We start from the raw sequence: 20,000 nt of genomic DNA on the forward strand, positions 1-20,000 counted from the left end.
TAGTCAGGATTCTAGCAGCCGTATTTAGCACTAACTGAAGTTTATTTAGTGCTTTATCCGGGTAGCCGGAAAGTAGAGCATTGCAGTAGTCCAGCCTAGAAGTAACAAAAGCATGGATTAATTTTTCTGCGTCATTTTTGGACAGAAAATTTCTGATTTTTGCAATGTTACGTAGATGGAAAAAAGCTGTCCTTGAAACAGTCTTGATATGTTCTTCAAAAGAGAGATCAGGGTCCAGAGTAACGCCGAGGTCCTTCACAGTTTTATTTGAGACGACTGTACAACCATCCAGATTAATTGTCAGATTCAACAGAAGATCTCTTTGTTTCTTGGGACCTAGAACAAGCATCTCTGTTTTGTCCGAGTTTAAAAGTAGAAAGTTTGCAGCCATCCACTTATTTATGTCTGAAACACAGGCTTCTAGCGAGGGCAATTTTGGGGCTTCACCATGTTTCATTGAAATGTACAGCTGTGTGTCGTCCGCATAGCAGTGAAATTTAACATTATGTTTTCGAATGACATCCCCAAGAGGTAAAATATATAGTGAAAACAATAGTGGTCCTAAAACGGAACCTTGAGGAACACCGAAATTTACAATTGATTTGTCAGAGGACAAACCATTCACAGAGACAAATTGATATCTTTCCGACAGATAAGATCTAAACCAGGCCAGAACTTGTCCATGTAGACCAATTTGGGTTTCCAATCTCTCCAAAAGAATGTGGTGATCGATGGTATCAAAAGCGGCACTAAGATCTCTCTCTCTCTCTCTGTCTCTCTCTCTCTCTCTCTCTGTCTATTCTAGGTAGTGATGTGTGGCTGCAGACTGAGAGGTCTCTGTTCAGTAAAGCGTTGACAACCCATGGAAAAGACTTCCCTCTCATCCAGCAGATGGTACTGTAACAGTACTGATGTTAAATACAGTAACAGTACTGATGTTAAATACAGTAACAGTACTGATGTTAAATACAGTAACAGTACTGATGTTAAATACAGTAACTGTACTGATGTTAAATACAGTAACAGTACTGATGTTAAATACAGTAACAGTACTGATGTTAAATACAGTAACAGTAAATACAGTACGTAGGCTAGACCCACTATTAGGAACACAACATGAACACACGTACATACCCACACACAGATTCATGACAAAACATTAGGATCACAACATGAACACACGTACATACCCACACACAGATTCTGACAAAACATTAGGAACACAACATGAACACACGTACATACCCACACACAGATTCTGACAAAACATTAGGAACACAACATGAACACACGTACATACCCACACACAGATTCATGACAAAACATTAGGAACACAACATGAACACACGTACATACCCACACACAGATTCTGACAAAACATTAGGAACACCACATGAACACACGTACATACCCACACACAGATTCTGACAAAACATTAGGAACACAACATGAACACACGTACATACCCACACACAGATTCTGACAAAACATTAGGAACACAACATGAACACACGTACATACCCACACACAGATTCATGACAAAACATTAGGAACACAACATGAACACACGTACATACCCACACACAGATTCTGACAAAACATTAGGAACACAACATGAACACAAACATGCACGCACAGTCAAATAATAATCCCTGGGTTTCATAAGAAAAACACTGCAGCTGAGCAGTCACTCCTTCATGTGCTAATTCACAGCTCTGTTCTCTTCCTGCAGTACATGCAGATTTGGAACCAGCCATTTATTCACACCTGTGTGTGTGTGTGTGTGTGTGTGTGTGTGTGTGTGTGTTGCAGGTGAAGACGAAGTGTGTGTCTCAGTGTGTTGAGTTCTACTATCTTTCCAAGAGACTTCCTGACAAACAGAGAAAGCAGAAGGAGCAGGAACAGATGAGTGTAAGGAGGAGGAGCCACTCACTGCTGATGTCCCATTCGCACTGTCATCTCTCTCTGTCTCTCTCTCTCTCTCTCTCTCTCTCTCTCTCTCTCTCTCTCTCTCTCTCTCTCTCTCTGTCTCTCTCCGTCTCTCTCTCTCCTGTCTCTCTCTCTCTTCTCTCTCTCTCTCTCGCTCTCTCTCTCTCTCTCTCTGTCATCTCCTCTCTCTCTCTCTCTCTCTGTCTCTCTCTCTCTCTCTCTCTCTCTGTCTCTGTCTCTGTCTCTCTCTGTCTCTCTCTCTGTCTCTCTCTCTCTCTCTCTCTCTCTCTCTGTCTCTCTCTCTCTCTGTCTCTCTCTCTCTCTCTCTCTCTCTCTCTCTCTCTCTCTCTCTCTCTCTGTCTCTCTCTGTCTCTGTCTCTCTCTCTGTCAAACTCATCTATGCAACTCATTTGGCCCCCGTCTTCACCGAGGTCCGGGGACCGTACTTAAAATGTATTATATATTATATATGTATCGGGGTTAGGGATAGTTCTCTATCAAAAACTCCATTGCTTTTGGAATTTGTGCTTCTCCCTGACTGTCTAGCTTTCGTTTTGATGACTGTTAGCAAGCTGGACAATCTGAAAATAGTAGAAATGTATCATTTCTACACGGTTTCCATTTGACACATCTCTGATTCACTGGCTCTTCTGATTCCACTGGCTCTTCTGATTCACTGGCTCTTCTGATTCACTGGCTCTTCTGATTCTTCTGAATTCACTGGCTCTTCTGATTCACTGGCTCTTCTGATTCACTGGCTCTTCTGATTCACTGGCTCTTCTGATTCGCTGGCTCTTCTGATTCGCTGGCTCTTCTGATTCGCTGGCTCTTCTGATTCGCTGGCTCTTCTGATTCCCTGGCTCTTCTGATTCGCTGGCTCATGTTCTATTGAGGCTCAAAGTCAGAATGTCTCCTAGAGAGAATAAAAATATTCTATGGTACTCCGATATCCTTTTACAGGTGGTGTCCCTCCCTAAACCGATGGAAGTACTGGTTCCAGCCCCGTCATTGGCTACCAGCTTCCCCTGTAAGCAGTGTGGAAAGTGAGTTTGACCAATGAGATTGAAGAATCAACATCAATGTACTTCTCATCTTTACACAAGTCAGCAGGCACAACTTTGAACTCTCTAATCGATCTCTCCATCTATCCATCTCTTTTTCTTTCTTGCACCCTCTTTTTTCCTTCTCTCTCCACTCTCTCACCTCTCTCCCTCTCTCTCTCTCCCCTTTCTCTCTCGCCATAGGATGTTCTACAAGATAAAGAGTCGTAACGCCCATATGAAGATCCATCGGCAGCAGCAGGACGACTGGAGACACCCAGGCCTCGGCCTCAACCCAGCCCAGAACCTCACCCCCAACCTGGGCACCAATCTACCCCATTGCCAGGCTTCAGGTCGGGCCTACCTCCCAGGCCCCATCAACAACAACAGTAACCACCATATTGGTGGTGCTCACACCATCATCAACAACATCAGTGTTCCGAACAACAATACCGTAACCAATAGCAACTGTGTCACTGTCAATGACTCCACCTCTAATCAGAGGGGACCCGTTCCCCTCCTCTCTCTCCACCACTCATGGGACTCGTTTCAGGTGAACTCTGACCCTGCGGCGGTATTCTTCTGTGACCCGGAAGTGAAAGCTGCGCTTGGAGTCATGGGGGGAGGGGTGAAAGGTCAAATCTTGTGGAAGTAGCATCAGAGATACTGTATATAATCACGAGATGGTCTTGTCTCTGCCCTAACAATGGGAGTCATTGTCGCGAAGACGGAAAGGCAGGCGAGAGGAGGCGAGATCAAGTGGGAATATTCTAGCTAATGAGAGGGCAGATACGATCAGGTGGGAATATTTTAGCCAATGAGAGGGCAGATACGATCAGGTGGGAATATTTTAGCCAATGAGAGGGCAGATACAAGTGTGAACAATAGACACAACTCCGATATAAAAGTTTTTCTTGAAGTTGCCGAGATCTCTCGTGCGTCCACTTATATCAGTATATTCGTAACCACCTAAACAATACGAAACCTCTATTCGATCAAAGAAGCCTCACATAACAAATGACCAACACTATCTCATTAACCTTGATACAAAATACATCCCCACTTGGTCTGCTTATCGCTATATTCTCTTTGTCAGATTTTGACGGGAGTGGAGCCTCTCACTTAGCCTCTTCCTCTGGTAGTATTCTAGAATCAGAACAGACTGACATAATTCACTTCCTTTCTATACTGCTTGGTTTTGGTACGGTCAAAGACATGTGATAAAGTGTTATACATTTGTACAGTTTTTGTATTTGTATTTAAATACTTTGAGTTGCTTTGCGTTTCATAAAAAAATATATATATAATAATGTTTCTGTATGTTATTCCATTTCACCCACACACACACATGAACACACTCAGCCATCAGAGGGTAGATATTGACATAGATGGACTAATGTTGACAAGGGGCTGCACATTCTGTCTCTACAGCTCTCTAAGTGGCTATGGTCCTCGCCGATGTTGTGTAAGTTTCAGTTGATGGTTAACTGTAGCTGAGTACCCAAATTGCTCCCTATCTCCTATGTAGTATATTACTTCTGACCAGGGCCCGTAGGAAAATAGGGTGTGATTTGAGACCAGGCTGTGTGTTTGTGTCTCTGGCCTCTTTTCTGTAGCCAGGTTGCCAGGTGCTGGGGTCAACTGTGACATCACAGGGTTCTAGAATGAAGAGGGTTCTGGGAAGGAATATAGGGAGGCGATGAGTGTTCTAGAAGAGTAGTAGTCGTAAACAACAAAAATTAACAATCATCATAGCCACTCAGCTTACAGACTCCTCTTAATAAGCCAATCAATACCCACCTGGACAGATAGTCAGGCCTATCAGCATAGAGTAATCCCTCATATCAACCCCAAGACCCGCCCCATTCCAACTCGATAAGAGAGTAAGATGACTCTAAAGCCAGTCTTGTGACTCTAAAGCCAGTCTGGTAGCTCTAAAGCCAGTCTGGTGACTCTAAAGCCAGTCTGGTGACTCTAAAGCCAGTCTGGTGACTCTAAAGCCAGTCTGGTGACTCTAAAGCCAGTCTTGTGACTCTAAATCTTGTGACTCTAAAGCCAGTCTGGTGACTCTAAAGCCAGTCTGGTGACTCTAAAGCCAGTCTTGTGACTCTAAATCTTGTGACTCTAAAGCCAGTCTGGTAGCTCTAAAGCCAGTCTGGTGACTCTAAAGCCAGTCTGGTGACTCTAAAGCCAGTCTGGTGACTCTAAAGCCAGTCTTGTGACTCTAAATCTTGTGACTCTAAAGCCAGTCTGGTGACTCTAAAGCCAGTCTGGTGGAAATGAGTTGATTATTAGTTTGTGGTGGTGTAAGACAAATGAAAACACAAAGCCAAGTTGCTTTGTGTAATGCTAGCCTTTAAGATCACATACAAATATTCCTTGGTCTGTGTGTACGAGGTGATCGAAGGTTAGTTGTTATGGTTAGTTGTTATGGTCAGTTGTTATGGTTAGTTGTTATGGTCAGTTGTTATGGTCAGTTGTTATGGTCAGTTGTTATGGTTAGTTGTTATGGTTAGTTGTTATGGTTAGTTGTTATGGTTAGTTGTTATGGTCAGTTGTTATGGTCAGTTGTTATGGTCAGTTGTTATGGTTAGTTGTTATGGTTAGTTGTTACGGGTAGTTGTTATAGTTAGTTGTTACGGGTAGTTGTTATGGTTAGTTGTTATGGTTAGTTGTTATGGTTTGTTGTTATGGTCAGTTGTTATGGTTAGTTGTTATGGTCAGTTGTTATGGTCAGTTGTTATGGTTAGTTGTTATGGTCAGTTGTTATGGTCAGTTGTTATGGTCAGTTGTTATGGTTAGTTGTTATGGTTAGTTGTTATGGTTAGTTGTTATGGTTAGTTGTTATGGTCAGTTGTTATGGTCAGTTGTTATGGTCAGTTGTTATGGTTAGTTGTTATGGTTAGTTGTTACGGGTAGTTGTTATAGTTAGTTGTTACGGGTAGTTGTTATGGTTAGTTGTTATGGTTAGTTGTTATGGTTAGTTGTTATGGTCAGTTGTTATGGTCAGTTGTTATGGTCAGTTGTTATGGTTAGTTGTTATGGTCAGTTGTTATGGTTAGTTGTTATGGTTAGTTGTTATGGTTAGTTGTTATAGTCCGTTGTTATAATTAGTTGTTATGGTCAGTTGTTATGGTTAGTTGTTACGGGTAGTTGTTATAGTTAGTTGTTATGGTTAGTTGTTTTGGTTAGTTGTTATGGTCAGTTGTTATGGTTAGTTGTTATGGTTAGTTGTTATGGTTAGTTGTTTTGGTTAGTTGTTATGGTTAGTTGTTACGGGTAGTTGTTATAGTTAGTTGTTATGGTTAGTTGTTTTGGTTAGTTGTTATATTTAGTTGTTACGGTCGGTTGTTATCGTTAGTTGTTATGGTTAGTTGTTACAGGTAGGCTATATACAGGTAGGCTATATACAGGTAGGCTAATATACAGGTAGGCTAATATATACAGGTAGTCTATATACAGGTAGACTAAATACAGGTAGGCTTTATACAGGTACACTATATACAGGTAGGCTATATACAGGTAGGCTAATATACAGGTAGGCTAATATATACAGGTAGTCTATATACAGGTAGACTATATACAGGTAGGCTTTATACAGGTACACTATATACAGGTAGGCTATATACAGGTAGGCTACTATACAGGTAGGCTAATATATACAAGTAGGCTAATATACAGGCAGGCTATATACAGGTAGTCTATATACAGGTAGTCTATATACAGGTAGGCTATATACAGGTAGGCTATATACAGGTAGGCCAATATACAGGTAGGCTATATATAGGTAGGCTATATACAGGTAGTCTATATACAGGTAGGCTACATACAGGTAGACTATATACAGGTAGGCTATTATACAGGTAGTTTATATACAGGTAGTCTATATACAGTTAGTCTATATACAGGTAGTCTATATACAGGTAGGCTAATATAAAGGTAGTCTATATACAGGTAGGCTATATACTTGTAGGCTATATACAGGTAGTCTATATACAGTTGTGCCAGCCATAGAGATGGATACAGGTAGTTTTATACAGGTAGTCTATATACAGGTAGTCTAGATACAGTTGTGCCAGCCATAGAGATGGATACAGGTAGTCTTATACAGGTAGGCTATATACAGGTAGACTATATACAGTGTGCCAGCCATAGAGATGGATAAAGGTAGTCTATATACAGGTAGTCTATATACAGTTGTGCCAGCCATTGAGATGGATACAGGTAGTCTTATACAGGTAGTCTATATACAGTTGTCCCAGCCATAGAGATGGATACAGGTAGTCTATATACAGTTGTGCCAGCCATAGAGATGGATACAGGTAGTCTTATACAGGTAGTCTATATACAGTTGTGCCAGCCATAGAGATGGATACAGGTAGTCTTATACAGGTAGGCTATATACAGGTAGACTATATACAGTTGTGCCAACCATAGAGATGGATACAGGTAGTCTATATACAGTTGTGCCAGGCATAGAGATGGATACAGGTAGTCTATATACAGTTGTGCCAGCCATAGAGATGGATACAGGTAGTCTATATACAGTTGTGCCAGCCATAGAGATGGATACAGGTAGTCTATATACAGTTGTGCCAGCCATAGAGATGGATACAGGTAGTCTATATACAGTTGTGCCAGCCATAGAGATGGATACAGGTAGTCTATATACAGTTGTGCCAGCCATAGAGATGGATACAGGTAGTCTTATACAGGTAGGCTATATACAGGTAGACTATATACAGTTGTGCCAGCCATAGAGATGGATACAAGTAGTCTATATACAGTTGTGCCAGCCATAGAGATGGATACAGGTAGTCTATATACAGTTGTGCCAGCCATAGAGATGGATACAGGTAGTCTATATACAGTTGTGCCAGCCATAGAGATGGATACAGGTAGTCGTATACAGGTAGTCTACATACAGGTAGACTATATACAGTTGTGCCAGCCATAGAGATGGATACAGGTAGTCTTATACAGGTAGGCATTATACAGGTAGACTATATACAGTTGTGCCAGCCATAGAGATGGATACAGGTAGTCTATATACAGTTGTGCCAGCCATAGAGATGGATACAGGTAGTCTATATACAGTTGTGCCAGCCATAGAGATGGATACAGGTCACTACTTGGAAATAACCTGTTTGAGCATGGACATTACCATTGAGTGCTTCCACCATTTTAAAAGTAGTCAACTGGGTGGAAGTTCCTCTGGGTAAAGGAAGGATCACATCATTCCATCCAGGTCATTAGGAGGGATCAAACAGTTCATTATATTCATGAGCAAACTTTCCATAACTGCAAGTGGCAAAGAAATCGCCAACCTTGGTTTTATACCCGTTCCAACAACACCCTCCAGGTGGCAGTGTGCACCGCTCAGTTTGTTAACCGACTCGTAGAAGTAGTAGAAGAAAATTGACTTCTTCAAAAATTGAGATGGCCTCAACGGCGCTGCCCGTGCTCTCACAGACGCCATAATGGGACTGATACAAAGATGAGTCCTGTATCTAAGTCTATGGTGCCAACCCACAGTGATGCCAACCTAACCCACAGTGATGCCAACCTAAACAACATAGATGCCAACTGCTACGATGATGATGTTAGATAATGTACTGTGGATAATCTATGATTATGATGTTGAATAATGTTCAGCAGTCACCGTTTTAACCCCTAGCAGTCTCGTCAGGAGGTTCTGAACTCTTGGTGTAACTGCTAAAGGGTGTTGGGTTTGGTAGTCAGTGGACCCGGGTTCGAGGTTGGCGAATAATGTTCAGCAGTCACCGTTTTAACCCCTAGCAGCCTCGTCAGGAGGTTCTGAACTCTTGGTGTAACTGCTAAAGGGTGTTGGGTTTGGGTAGTCAGTGGACCCGGGTTCGAGGTTGGCGTACGTTTGTCAAAAACAATATTGTTCCAAGAGAATGAAGTTATCCTCAACTAGTCCTTAAATGTAACTACTGGGACATGGACTGTGTGATTCAGAGGGGAGACTGTCCAAACTCACAGACCTGTACAGAAAGATAAACACACTCTCCTGCACAAATAGATCATTAAGCAAACAGGGCCGTTATCTGCCTCTTTTAAACCAAGACACTGGTCTAAGGTCAGCATTGTTTTGCTCTGGGAGCCAGCTTGCCTATTATCGTTTAAGGGATCTGGGTCGAAGGTCAAGGAATGAAGGGATGAAGAGAAAGCGGGAAGAAAAAAAAAGAGAGGGAAAGAAGGACAAAAAAAGACAGAGTTCCAGCAGTGTTGGACCTTGTCCCAGGGGAGCGGAGATGAGGAGAGGGGAGGGGAGATGAGGAGAGGGGAGGGGAGATGAGGAGAGGGGAGGGGAGGGAGGGGAGAGGGGAGGGGAGATGAGGAGAGGGGAGGGGAGGGAGGAGAGATGTGGGGAGGGATGGGGGAGATGATGGGAGGGAGGGGAGATGAGGAGAGGGGAGGGGAGGGAGGGGAGAGGGGAGGGGAGGGAGGAGAGGGGAGGGGAGATGAGGGAGGAAGGGGAGGGAGGGGAGAGGGGAGGGGAGGGGAGGGAGGAGAGATGTGGGGAGGGATGGGGGAGAGGGAGGGAGAGAAGAGAAGAGAGGGAGGAGAAGGAGGAGAGGAGAGGGAGGGGAGAGAGAGGAGAGGGAGGAGAAGGAGGTGAAGGAAGGAGGGGAGAGAAAGAGAAGAGAGGGAGGAGAAGGAGGGGAGGAGAGTTTAGGGAGGGAGAGAAGAGAGAGAAGGGAGGGAGAGAAGAGAGAGAAGAGAGGGAGGAGAAGGAGGGGAGAGAAGGAGGAGAAGGAGGGGAGAGAGAGAGAGGAGAGGGAGAAGAAGGAGGGGAGAGATAGAGAAGAGAGGGAGGAGAAGGAGGGGAGAGAAGGAGGAGAGGAGAGGGAGGGGAGAGAGAAAGGAGAGGAAGGGGAAGGAAGGAGGGGAGAGAAGGAGAAGAGGGAGGGGAGAGAAGGAGGAGAGGGAGGAGAAGGAGGGGAGAGAAGGAGGGGAGAGAAGGAGGGAGGAGAAGGAGGGGAGAGAAGGAGGGGAGAGAAGGAGGGGAAAAGATGGAGTGAGTGACCACACAGCTATTGTTACTGTTGCTACTTAGTGCTATCACCACAACAGAACTACAGGAACAAGATGGTCACCTCTCTACCCAGTACAGTCAGTAGAGGACTGGTCACCCCTCAGAGCCTGGTTCCTCTCTACCCAGTACAGTCAGTAGAGGACTGGTCACCCCTCAGAACCTGGTTCCTCTCTACCCAGTACAGTCAGTAGAGGACTGGTCACCTCTCAGAGCCTGGTTCCTCTCTACCCAGTACAGTCAGTAGAGGACTGGTCACCTCTCAGAGCCTGGTTCCTCTCTACCCAGTACAGTCAGTAGAGGACTGGTCACCCCTCAGAGCCTGGTTCCTCTCTACCCAGTACAGTCAGTAGAGGACTGGTCACCTCTCAGAGCCTGGTTCCTCTCTACCCAGTACAGTCAGTAGAGGACTGGTCACCTCTCAGAGCCTGGTTCCTCTCTACCCAGTACAGTCAGTAGAGGACTGGTCACCCCTCAGAGCCTGGTTCCTCTCTACCCAGTACAGTCAGTAGAGGACTGGTCACCCCTCAGAGCCTGGTTCCTCTGGTCTACCCAGTACAGTCAGTAGAGGACTGGTCACCCCTCAGAGCCTGGTTCCTCTCTACCCAGTACAGTCAGTAGAGGACTGGTCACCTCTCAGAGCCTGGTTCCTCTCTACCCAGTACAGTCAGTAGAGGACTGGTCACCTCTCAGAGCCTGGTTCCTCTGGTCTACCCAGTACAGCCAGTAGAGGACTGGTCACCCCTCAGAGCCTGGTTCCTCTGGTCTACCCAGTACAGTCAGTAGAGGACTGGTCACCCCTCAGAGCCTGGTTCCTCTGGTCTACCCAGTACCGCCAGTAGAGGACTGGTCACCCCTCAGAGCCTGGTTCCTCTGGTCTAGCCAGTACAGTCAGTAGAGGACTGGTCACCCCTCAGAGCCTGGTTCCTCTGGTCTACCCAGTACAGTCAGTAGAGGACTGGTCACCCCTCAGAGCCTGGTTCCTCTCTACCCAGTACAGTCAGTAGAGGACTGGTCACCTCTCAGAGCCTGGTTCCTCTCTACCCAGTACAGTCAGTAGAGGACTGGTCACCCCTCAGAGCCTGGTTCCTCTCTACCCAGTACAGTCAGTAGAGGACTGGTCACCTCTCAGAGCCTGGTTCCTCTCTACCCAGTACAGCCAGTAGAGGACTGGTCACCTCTCAGAGCCTGGTTCATCTCTACCCAGTACAGTCAGTAGAGGACTGGTCACCTCTCAGAGCCTGGTTCCTCTCTACCCAGTACAGTCAGTAGAGGACTGGTCACCCCTCAGAATCTGGTTCCTCTGGTCTACCCAGTACAGTCAGTAGAGGACTGGTCACCCCTCAGAGCCTGGTTCCTCTCTACCCAGTACAGCCAGTAGAGGACTGGTCACCCCTCAGAGTCTGGTTCCTCTGGTCTACCCAGTACAGTCAGTAGAGGCCTGGTCACCCCTCAGAGCCTGGTTCCTCTGGTCTACCCAGTACAGCCAGTAGAGGACTGGTCACCCCTCAGAGCCTGGTTCCTCTGGTCTACCCAGTACAGCCAGTAGAGGACTGGTCACCCCTCAGAGCCTGGTTCCTCTGGTCTACCCAGTACAGTCAGTAGAGGACTGGTCACCCCTCAGAGCCTGGTTCCTCTGGTCTACCCAGTACAGTCAGTAGAGGACTGGTCACCTCTCAGAGCCTGGTTCCTCTCTACCCAGTACAGTCAGTAGAGGACTGGTCACCCCTCAGAGCCTGGTTCCTCTCTACCCAGTACAGTCAGTAGAGGCTGGTACCCCTCAGAGCCTGTTCCTCTCTACCCAGTACAGTCAGTAGAGGACTGGTCACCCCCAGAGCCTGGTCTGGTTCCTCTGGTCTACCCAGTACAGTCAGTAGAGGACTGGTCACCCCTCAGAGCCTGGTTCCTCTCTACCCAGTACAGCCAGTAGAGGACTGGTCACCCCTCAGAGCCTGGTTCCTCTGGTCTACCCAGTACAGTCAGTAGAGGACTGGTCACCCCTCAGAGCCTGGTTCCTCTGGTCTACCCAGTACAGCCAGTAGAGGACTGGTCACCCCTCAGAGCCTGGTTCCTCTGGTCTACCCAGTACAGCCAGTAGAGGACTGGTCACCCCTCAGAGCCTGGTTCCTCTGGTCTACCCAGTACAGTCAGTAGAGGACTGGTCACCCCTCAGAGCCTGGTTCCTCTGGTCTACCCAATACAGTCAGTAGAGGACTGGTCACCCCTCAGAGCCTGGTTCCTCTCTACCCAGTACAGTCAGTAGAGGACTGGTCACCCCTCAGAGCCTGGTTCCTCTCTACCCAGTACAGTCAGTAGAGGCCTGGTTACCCCTCAGAGCCTGGTTCCTCTCTACCCAGTACAGTCAGTAGAGGACTGGTCACCCCTCAGAGCCTGGTTCCTCTCTACCCAGTACAGCCAGTAGAGGACTGGTCACCCCTCAGAGCCTGGTTCCTCTCTACCCAGTACAGCCAGTACAGGACTGGTCACCCCTCAGAGCCTGGTTCATCTCTACCCAGTACAGTCAGTAGAGGACTGGTCACCCCCCAGAGCCTGGTTCCTCTCTACCCAGTACAGTCAGTAGAGGACTGGTCACCCCTCAGAGCCTGGTTCCTCTCTACCCAGTACAGCCAGTAGAGGACTGGTCACCCCTCAGAGCCTGGTTCCTCTGGTCTACCCAGTACAGCCAGTAGAGGACTGGTCACCCCTCAGAACCTGGTTCCTCTGGTCTACCCAGTACAGCCAGTAGAGGACTGGTCACCCCTCAGAGCCTGGTTCCTCTGGTCTACCCAGTACAGCCAGTAGAGGACTGGTCACCCCTCAGAGCCTGGTTCCTCTCTGCCCAGTACAGCCAGTAGAGGACTGGTCACCTCTCAGAGCCTGGTTCCTCTGGTCTACCCAGTACAGTCAGTAGAGGACTGGTCACCTCTCAGAGCCTGGTTCCTCTGGTCTACCCAGTACAGTCAGTAGAGGACTGGTCACCTCTCAGAGCCTGGTTCCTCTCTACCCAGTACAGTCAGTAGAGGACTGGTCACCTCTCAGAGCCTGGTTCCTCTCTACCCAGTACAGTCAGTAGAGGACTGGTCACCCTCCAGAGCCTGGTTCCTCTCTACCCAGTACAGTCAGTAGAGGACTGGTCACCCCTCAGAGCCTGGTTCCTCTCTACCCAGTACAGTCAGTAGAGGACTGGTCACCCCTCAGAGCCTGGTTCCTCTCTACCCAGTACAGTCAGTAGAGGACTGGTCACCCCTCAGAGCCTGGTTCCTCTGGTCTACCCAGTACAGTCAGTAGAGGACTGGTCTCCCCTCAGAGCCTGGTTCCTCTCTACCCAGTACAGTCAGTAGAGGACTGGTCACCTCTCAGAGCCTGGTTCCTCTCTACCCAGTACAGTCAGTAGAGGACTGGTCACCTCTCAGAGCCTGGTTCCTCTGGTCTACCCAGTACAGTCAGTAGAGGACTGGTCACCTCTCAGAGCCTGGTTCCTCTGGTCTACCCAGTACAGCCAGTAGAGGACTGGTCACCCCTCAGAGCCTGGTTCCTCTCTACCCAGTACAGTCAGAAGAGGACTGGTCACCCCTCAGAGCCTGGTTCCTCTCTACCCAGTACAGTCACAGAGCCTGGTTCCTCTCTACCCAGTACAGTCAGAAGAGGACTGGTCACCCCTCAGAGCCTGGTTCCTCTCTACCCAGTACAGTCAGTAGAGGACTGGTCACCCTCCAGAGCCTGGTTCCTCTCTACCCAGTACAGCCAGTAGAGGACTGGTCACCCCTCAGAGCCTGGTTCCTCTGGTCTACCCAGTACAGTCAGTAGAGGACTGGTCACCCCTCAGAGCCTGGTTCCTCTCTACCCAGTACAGTCAGTAGAGGACTGGTCACCTCTCAGAGCCTGGTTCCTCTCTACCCAGTACAGTCAGTAGAGGACTGGTCACCTCTCAGAGCCTGGTTCCTCTGGTCTACCCAGTACAGCCAGTAGAGGACTGGTCACCCCTCAGAGCCTGGTTCCTCTGGTCTACCCAGTACAGTCAGTAGAGGACTGGTCACCCCTCAGAGCCTGGTTCCTCTGGTCTACCCAGTACCGCCAGTAGAGGACTGGTCACCCCTCAGAGCCTGGTTCCTCTGGTCTAGCCAGTACAGTCAGTAGAGGACTGGTCACCCCTCAGAGCCTGGTTCCTCTGGTCTACCCAGTACAGTCAGTAGAGGACTGGTCACCCCTCAGAGCCTGGTTCCTCTCTACCCAGTACAGTCAGTAGAGGACTGGTCACCTCTCAGAGCCTGGTTCCTCTCTACCCAGTACAGTCAGTAGAGGACTGGTCACCCCTCAGAGCCTGGTTCCTCTCTACCCAGTACAGTCAGTAGAGGACTGGTCACCCCTCAGAGCCTGGTTCCTCTCTACCCAGTACAGTCAGTAGAGGACTGGTCACCCCTCAGAGCCTGGTTCCTCTCTACCCAGTACAGCCAGTAGAGGACTGGTCACCCCTCAGAGCCTGGTTCCTCTCTACCCAGTAGTCAGTAGAGGACTGGTCACCCCCCAGAGCCTAGTTCCTCTCTACCCAGTACAGTCAGTAGAGGACTGGTCACCCCTCAGAGCCTGGTTCCTCTCTACCCAGTACAGTCAGTAGAGGACTGGTCACCCCTCAGAGCCTGGTTCCTCTCTACCCAGTACAGCCAGTAGAGGACTGGTCACCCCTCAGAGCCTGGATCCTCTGGTCTACCCAGTACAGCCAGTAGAGGACTGGTCACCCCTCAGAGCCTGGTTCCTCTGGTCTACCCAGTACAGTCAGTAGAGGACTGGTCACCCCTCAGAGCCTGGTTCCTCTGGTCTACCCAGTACAGTCAGTAGAGGACTGATCACCTCTCAGAGCCTGGTTCCTCTGGTCTACCCAGTACAGTCAGTAGAGGACTGGTCACCCCTCAGAGCCTGGTTCCTCTCTACCCAGTACAGCCAGTAGAGGACTGGTCACCCCTCAGAGCCTGGTTCCTCTGGTCTACCCAGTACAGCCAGTAGAGGACTGGTCACCCCTCAGAGCCTGGTTCCTCTGGTCTACCCAGTACAGTCAGTAGAGGACTGGTCACCCCTCAGAGCCTGGTTCCTCTGGTCTACCCAGTACAGTCAGTAGAGGACTGGTCACTCCTCAGAGCCTGGTTCCTCTCTACCCAGTACAGCCAGTAGAGGACTGGTGACCCCTCAGAGCCTGGTTCCTCTCTACCCAGTACAGTCAGTAGAGGACTGGTCACCCCTCAGAGTCTGGTTCCTCTCTACCCAGTACAGTCAGTAGAGGACTGGTCACCCCTCAGATTCTGGTTCCTCTGGTCTACCCAGTACAGTCAGTAGTGGACTGGTCACCCCTCAGAGCCTGGTTCCTCTCTACCCAGTACAGCCAGTAGAGGACTGGTCACCCCTCAGAGCCTGGTTCCTCTCTACCCAGTACAGCCAGTAGAGGACTGGTCACCCCTCAGAGCCTGGTTCCTCTGGTCTACCCAGTACAGCCAGTAGAGGACTGGTCACCCCTCAGAGCCTGGTTCCTCTGGTCTACCCAGTACAGTCAGTAGAGGACTGGTCACCCCTCAGAGCCTGGTTCCTCTGGTCTACCCAGTACAGTCAGTAGAGGACTGGTCACCCCTCAGAGCCTGGTTCCTCTCTACCCAGTACAGTCAGTAGAGGACTGGTCACCCCTCAGAGTCTGGTTCCTCTCTACCCAGTACAGTCAGTAGAGGACTGGTCACCTCTCAGAGCCTGGTTCCTCTCTGCCCAGTACAGTCAGTAGAGGACTGGTCACCCCTCAGAGCCTGGTTCCTCTCTACCCAGTACAGCCAGTAGAGGACTGGTCACCCCTCAGAGCCTGGTTCCTCTGGTCTACCCAGTACAGCCAGTAGAGGACTGGTCACCCCTCAGAGCCTGGTTCCTCTGGTCTACCCAGTACAGCCAGTAGAGGACTGGTCACCCCTCAGAGTCTGGTTCCTCTCTACCCAGTACAGCCAGTAGAGGACTGGTCACCCCTCAGAGCCTGGTTCCTCTCTGCCCAGTACTGTGTGTGTGTGTGTGTGTGTGTGTGATAATGTGTGTTTGTGTGACTGTCAGGTTGTTGTGTGTGATAGTGTGTGTCACAAGCGTCGTTAAAGGCAGACCAAAACGCAGCGGGCACGTGAATGCTCTTCTTCCTTTTATTGAAGAAAAAAACTAAATACACCAAACAACACGCCGAAACCAGTCCTGTAAGGTGCTCAGACACGGGAAAAAGCACCACAAACACAGGAGAAAACTAACCCACTTAAATATGGTCTCTAATCAGAGGCAACGGGATCCAATTAGAGACCAACCCCCAAACAAATCCAACATAGAAATAGAACAACTAGATAACCACATAGAAATAGATGACATAGAACAGTACCCAAAAACCCAACAACACAAAACAAACACCCCCTGTCACGTCCTGACTAACTACAATAACAAAATGACCCCTTTACTGGTCAGGACGTGACAGTGTGTGTGTGTTTAGTCCAGGGTTTCCTTGAGGTAAAATGTCTCTGTGATGCAGAATAAGTAATAATAATAATAAGTATGAAGTACAGAACTCAACCCTCATCTTCTCCAGGTCTCCTCTTTTTTTTCTCCCTCCCACATTTCGCCGCTCCCTCTATTCCTTATTCATCATCCTTCTTTGTCCTCCCTCCCTCCCTCCCTCTCCTCTCCCTCTTTCAGTGTAATCCTCAGCTCTCTGATTGGTTGTGAGGGGAAGGGGGTTTGTACTGTGTACCGGAGAGAGAGAGAGAGAGAGAGAGAGAGAGAGAGAGAGAGAGAGAGAGAGAGAGAGACTTAACTGTTCAACAGTCAGCCAACAGAATAGCAGCAGGTCGTTCTGTCTCAGCCAAACCAGCATAGAGTCAGATAGAAACACGGAAAGGTTCTACAGGTTACTCAAGGTGTGTGTCTGTCAGCCACATGTAAAAGGAGTCCCTCATCCATCCCGTGTGAAAGGAGTCCCTCATCCATCCCGTGTGAAAGGAGTCCCTCATCCATCCCGTGTGAAAGGAGTCCCTCATCCATCCCGTGGTCAGGTGTCTGTGTCCACTCCCCTGTCTGTTCAGTGGGTTTGTCTACGTTGTTTCTGCAGAGAGGATTCAGACCCCAAGGACTCCGACAAGTAAGTAACTACCGTGTTTCATTTCTCTCAGTACATTTGCACTTTGAGTAACTTTGCTTCAGAGAGAGAGTGTGTGTGTGTGCATATTGTTTAAAGGTTACTTTGTGTCAGAACACGTGTGTGTGTGTGTGTGTGTGTGTGTGTGTGTGTGTGTGTGTGTGTGTGTGTGTGTGTGTGTGTGTGTGCATATTGTTTAAGGTTACTTTGTGTTTGTGTGTGACGACTATTGGTGGATACCTTGGTTCATTGGTTCGTTCCTGTGGCGTCTTTCTCAGTTCTGTGTGACCTTTGAACCTAGTCCACATGGTGGTGGTTGGCAAAGCATGCGTGTGTGTGTGTGTCTACGTGTGTGTGTGTGTCTACGTGTGTGTGTGTGTGTCTACGTGTGTGTGTCTACGTGTGTGTGTGTGTCTACGTGTGTGTGTCTATGTGTGTGTGTGTGTCTACGTGTGTGTGTGTGTCTACGTGTGTGTGTGTGTCTACGTGTGTGTGTGTGTGTGTGTACGTGTGTGTGTGTGTCTACGTGTGTGTGTGTGTCTACGTGTGTGTGTGTGTCTACGTGTGTGTGTGTGTGTCTACGTGTGTGTGTGTGTGTCTACGTGTGTGTGTCTACGTGTGTGTGTGTGTCTACGTGTGTGTCTACGTGTGTGTGTCTATGTGTGTGTGTGTGTGTGTCTACGTGTGTGTGTGTGTGTCTACGTGTGTGTGTGTCTACGTGTGTGTGTGTGTGTCTACGTGTGTGTGTGTGTGTGTGTGTGTGTGTGTGTCTACGTGTGTGTGTGTGTGTGTGTGTGTGTCTACGTGTGTGTGTGTGTGTCTATGTGTGTGTGTGTGTGTGTGTGTGTGTGTGTGTCTACGTGTGTGTGTGTGTGTCTTCTCTTGTGCAACTTTTGTAGATGGTGATCTCATAGTACAAACTGGGAGTTCACACAATAATAACAATAATAACAATAACAATAATAACAATAACTAACAACAATAACAACAATAACAATGACAATAATAGCAAAAACAATAACAACAATGACAATAATAACAACAATAACAATGACAATAATAACAATAACAACAATAACAATAACTAACAACAATAACAACAATAACAATGACAATAATAGCAAAAACAATAACAACAATGACAATAATAACAATAACAATAACAACAATAACAATAACTAACAACAATAACAACAATAACAATGACAATAATAACAATAACAATAACAACAATAACAATAATAACAACAATAACAATGACAATAATAACAATAATAACAATAATAACAATAATAACAATAACAATAACAACAATACCAATGACAATAATAGCAAAAACAATAACAACAATGACAATAATAACAACAATAACAATGACAATAATAACAATAATAACAATAATAACAATAAATAACAATAACAACAATGACAATAATAACAACAATAACAACAATAACAATGACAATAATAACAATAACAATAACAACAATAACAATAATAACAACAATAACAATGACAATAATAACAATAATAACAATAACAATAACAACAATAACAATAATAACAACAATAACAATGACAATAATAACAATAATAACAATAATAACAATAATAACAATAACAATAACAACAATACCAATGACAATAATAGCAAAAACAATAACAACAATGACAATAATAACAACAATAACAATGACAATAATAACAATAACAATGACAATAATAACAATAACTAACAACAATAACAACAATAACAATGACAATAATAGCAAAAACAATAACAACAATGACAATAATAACAACAATAACAATGACAATAATAACAATAACAACAATAACAATAACTAACAACAATAACAACAATAACAATGACAATAATAGCAAAAACAATAACAACAATGACAATAATAACAATAACAATAACAACAATAACAATAACTAACAACAATAACAACAATAACAATGACAATAATAACAATAACAATAACAACAATAACAATAATAACAACAATAACAATGACAATAATAACAATAATAACAATAATAACAATAATAACAATAACAATAACAACAATACCAATGACAATAATAGCAAAAACAATAACAACAATGACAATAATAACAACAATAACAATGACAATAATAACAATAATAACAATAATAACAATAATAACAATAACAATAACAACAATACCAATGACAATAATAACAATAACAATAACAATAACAACAATAACAATGACAATAATAGCAAAAACAATAACAACAATGACAATAATAACAACAATAACAATGACAATAATAACAATAATAACAATAATAACAATAACAATAATAACAATAACAATAACAACAATACCAATGACAATAATACCAATAACAATAACAACAATAACAATAACAACAATAACAATATAATATAATTAGGTGGGTGCTTACATTTGTCCTATTTCACACATGTACAAGTGTTGTACCTATGTGTGAATTTTTCTGTTGCTGAGAGTCGGGGTCACGGCCAGGGATCAGCCATTATAGACAGTGACCCTGGACCAATTAGGGCCTTGCTCAAGGACACGTTAGACAGATTGACATCTAGTTACTGTAGTGGTGACTGTATCTGGTGTGTGTTTCGATGATGATGATGATGATGATGATGAGGGTCAGAGTGTTACTAACACAATGATACTTTCCAACTGTCCTTCCTTCCATCCAGGATGTTATCTGATTGGCTGTTCTACTAGTGTCAATAGGGTTGCATAGTGCTGTCTCTTGTCTAATGGGGGGGGGGGGGGGGGGGGGGTTAGTTCCTCTAGAGTTGACTTAGTTAGATACTCTA

The 20,000-nt window shown here is 46.1% G+C and overlaps 2 protein-coding genes across 4 annotated transcripts in view; both read left to right on the forward strand.

The window, feature by feature from the left end:
- Nucleotides 1-4,279, forward strand: part of LOC106578136 (uncharacterized) — a 24,954-nt gene extending 20,675 nt beyond the window's left edge. The window contains exons 8-11 of the mRNA XM_082964596.1: nucleotides 806-894; nucleotides 1,813-1,911; nucleotides 2,890-2,972; nucleotides 3,174-4,279. Coding sequence (XP_082820722.1) covers nucleotides 806-894; nucleotides 1,813-1,911; nucleotides 2,890-2,972; nucleotides 3,174-3,624 — 722 coding nt within the window. The 3' untranslated portion in view covers nucleotides 3,625-4,279. The remainder of the gene's footprint in view (nucleotides 1-805; nucleotides 895-1,812; nucleotides 1,912-2,889; nucleotides 2,973-3,173) is intronic.
- A 12,532-nt stretch (nucleotides 4,280-16,811) lies between these two features.
- LOC106592454 (pyruvate carboxylase, mitochondrial) overlaps nucleotides 16,812-20,000 on the forward strand; it is a 498,777-nt gene continuing 495,588 nt past the window's right edge. Inside the window, exon 1 of one of the 3 annotated variants that reach the window (XM_082965339.1) lies at nucleotides 16,812-17,171. The gene's annotated coding sequence lies outside the window, so the exon portion shown is untranslated. The remainder of the gene's footprint in view (nucleotides 17,172-20,000) is intronic. The other 2 variants (XM_082965338.1, XM_082965340.1) reach the window with 2 other exon arrangements.

The sequence above is a fragment of the Salmo salar genome, chromosome 18 (genome assembly GCF_965601325.2).
Source record: "Salmo salar chromosome 18, fSalSal1, whole genome shotgun sequence".
NCBI classification, from domain to species: domain Eukaryota; kingdom Metazoa; phylum Chordata; class Actinopteri; order Salmoniformes; family Salmonidae; genus Salmo; species Salmo salar.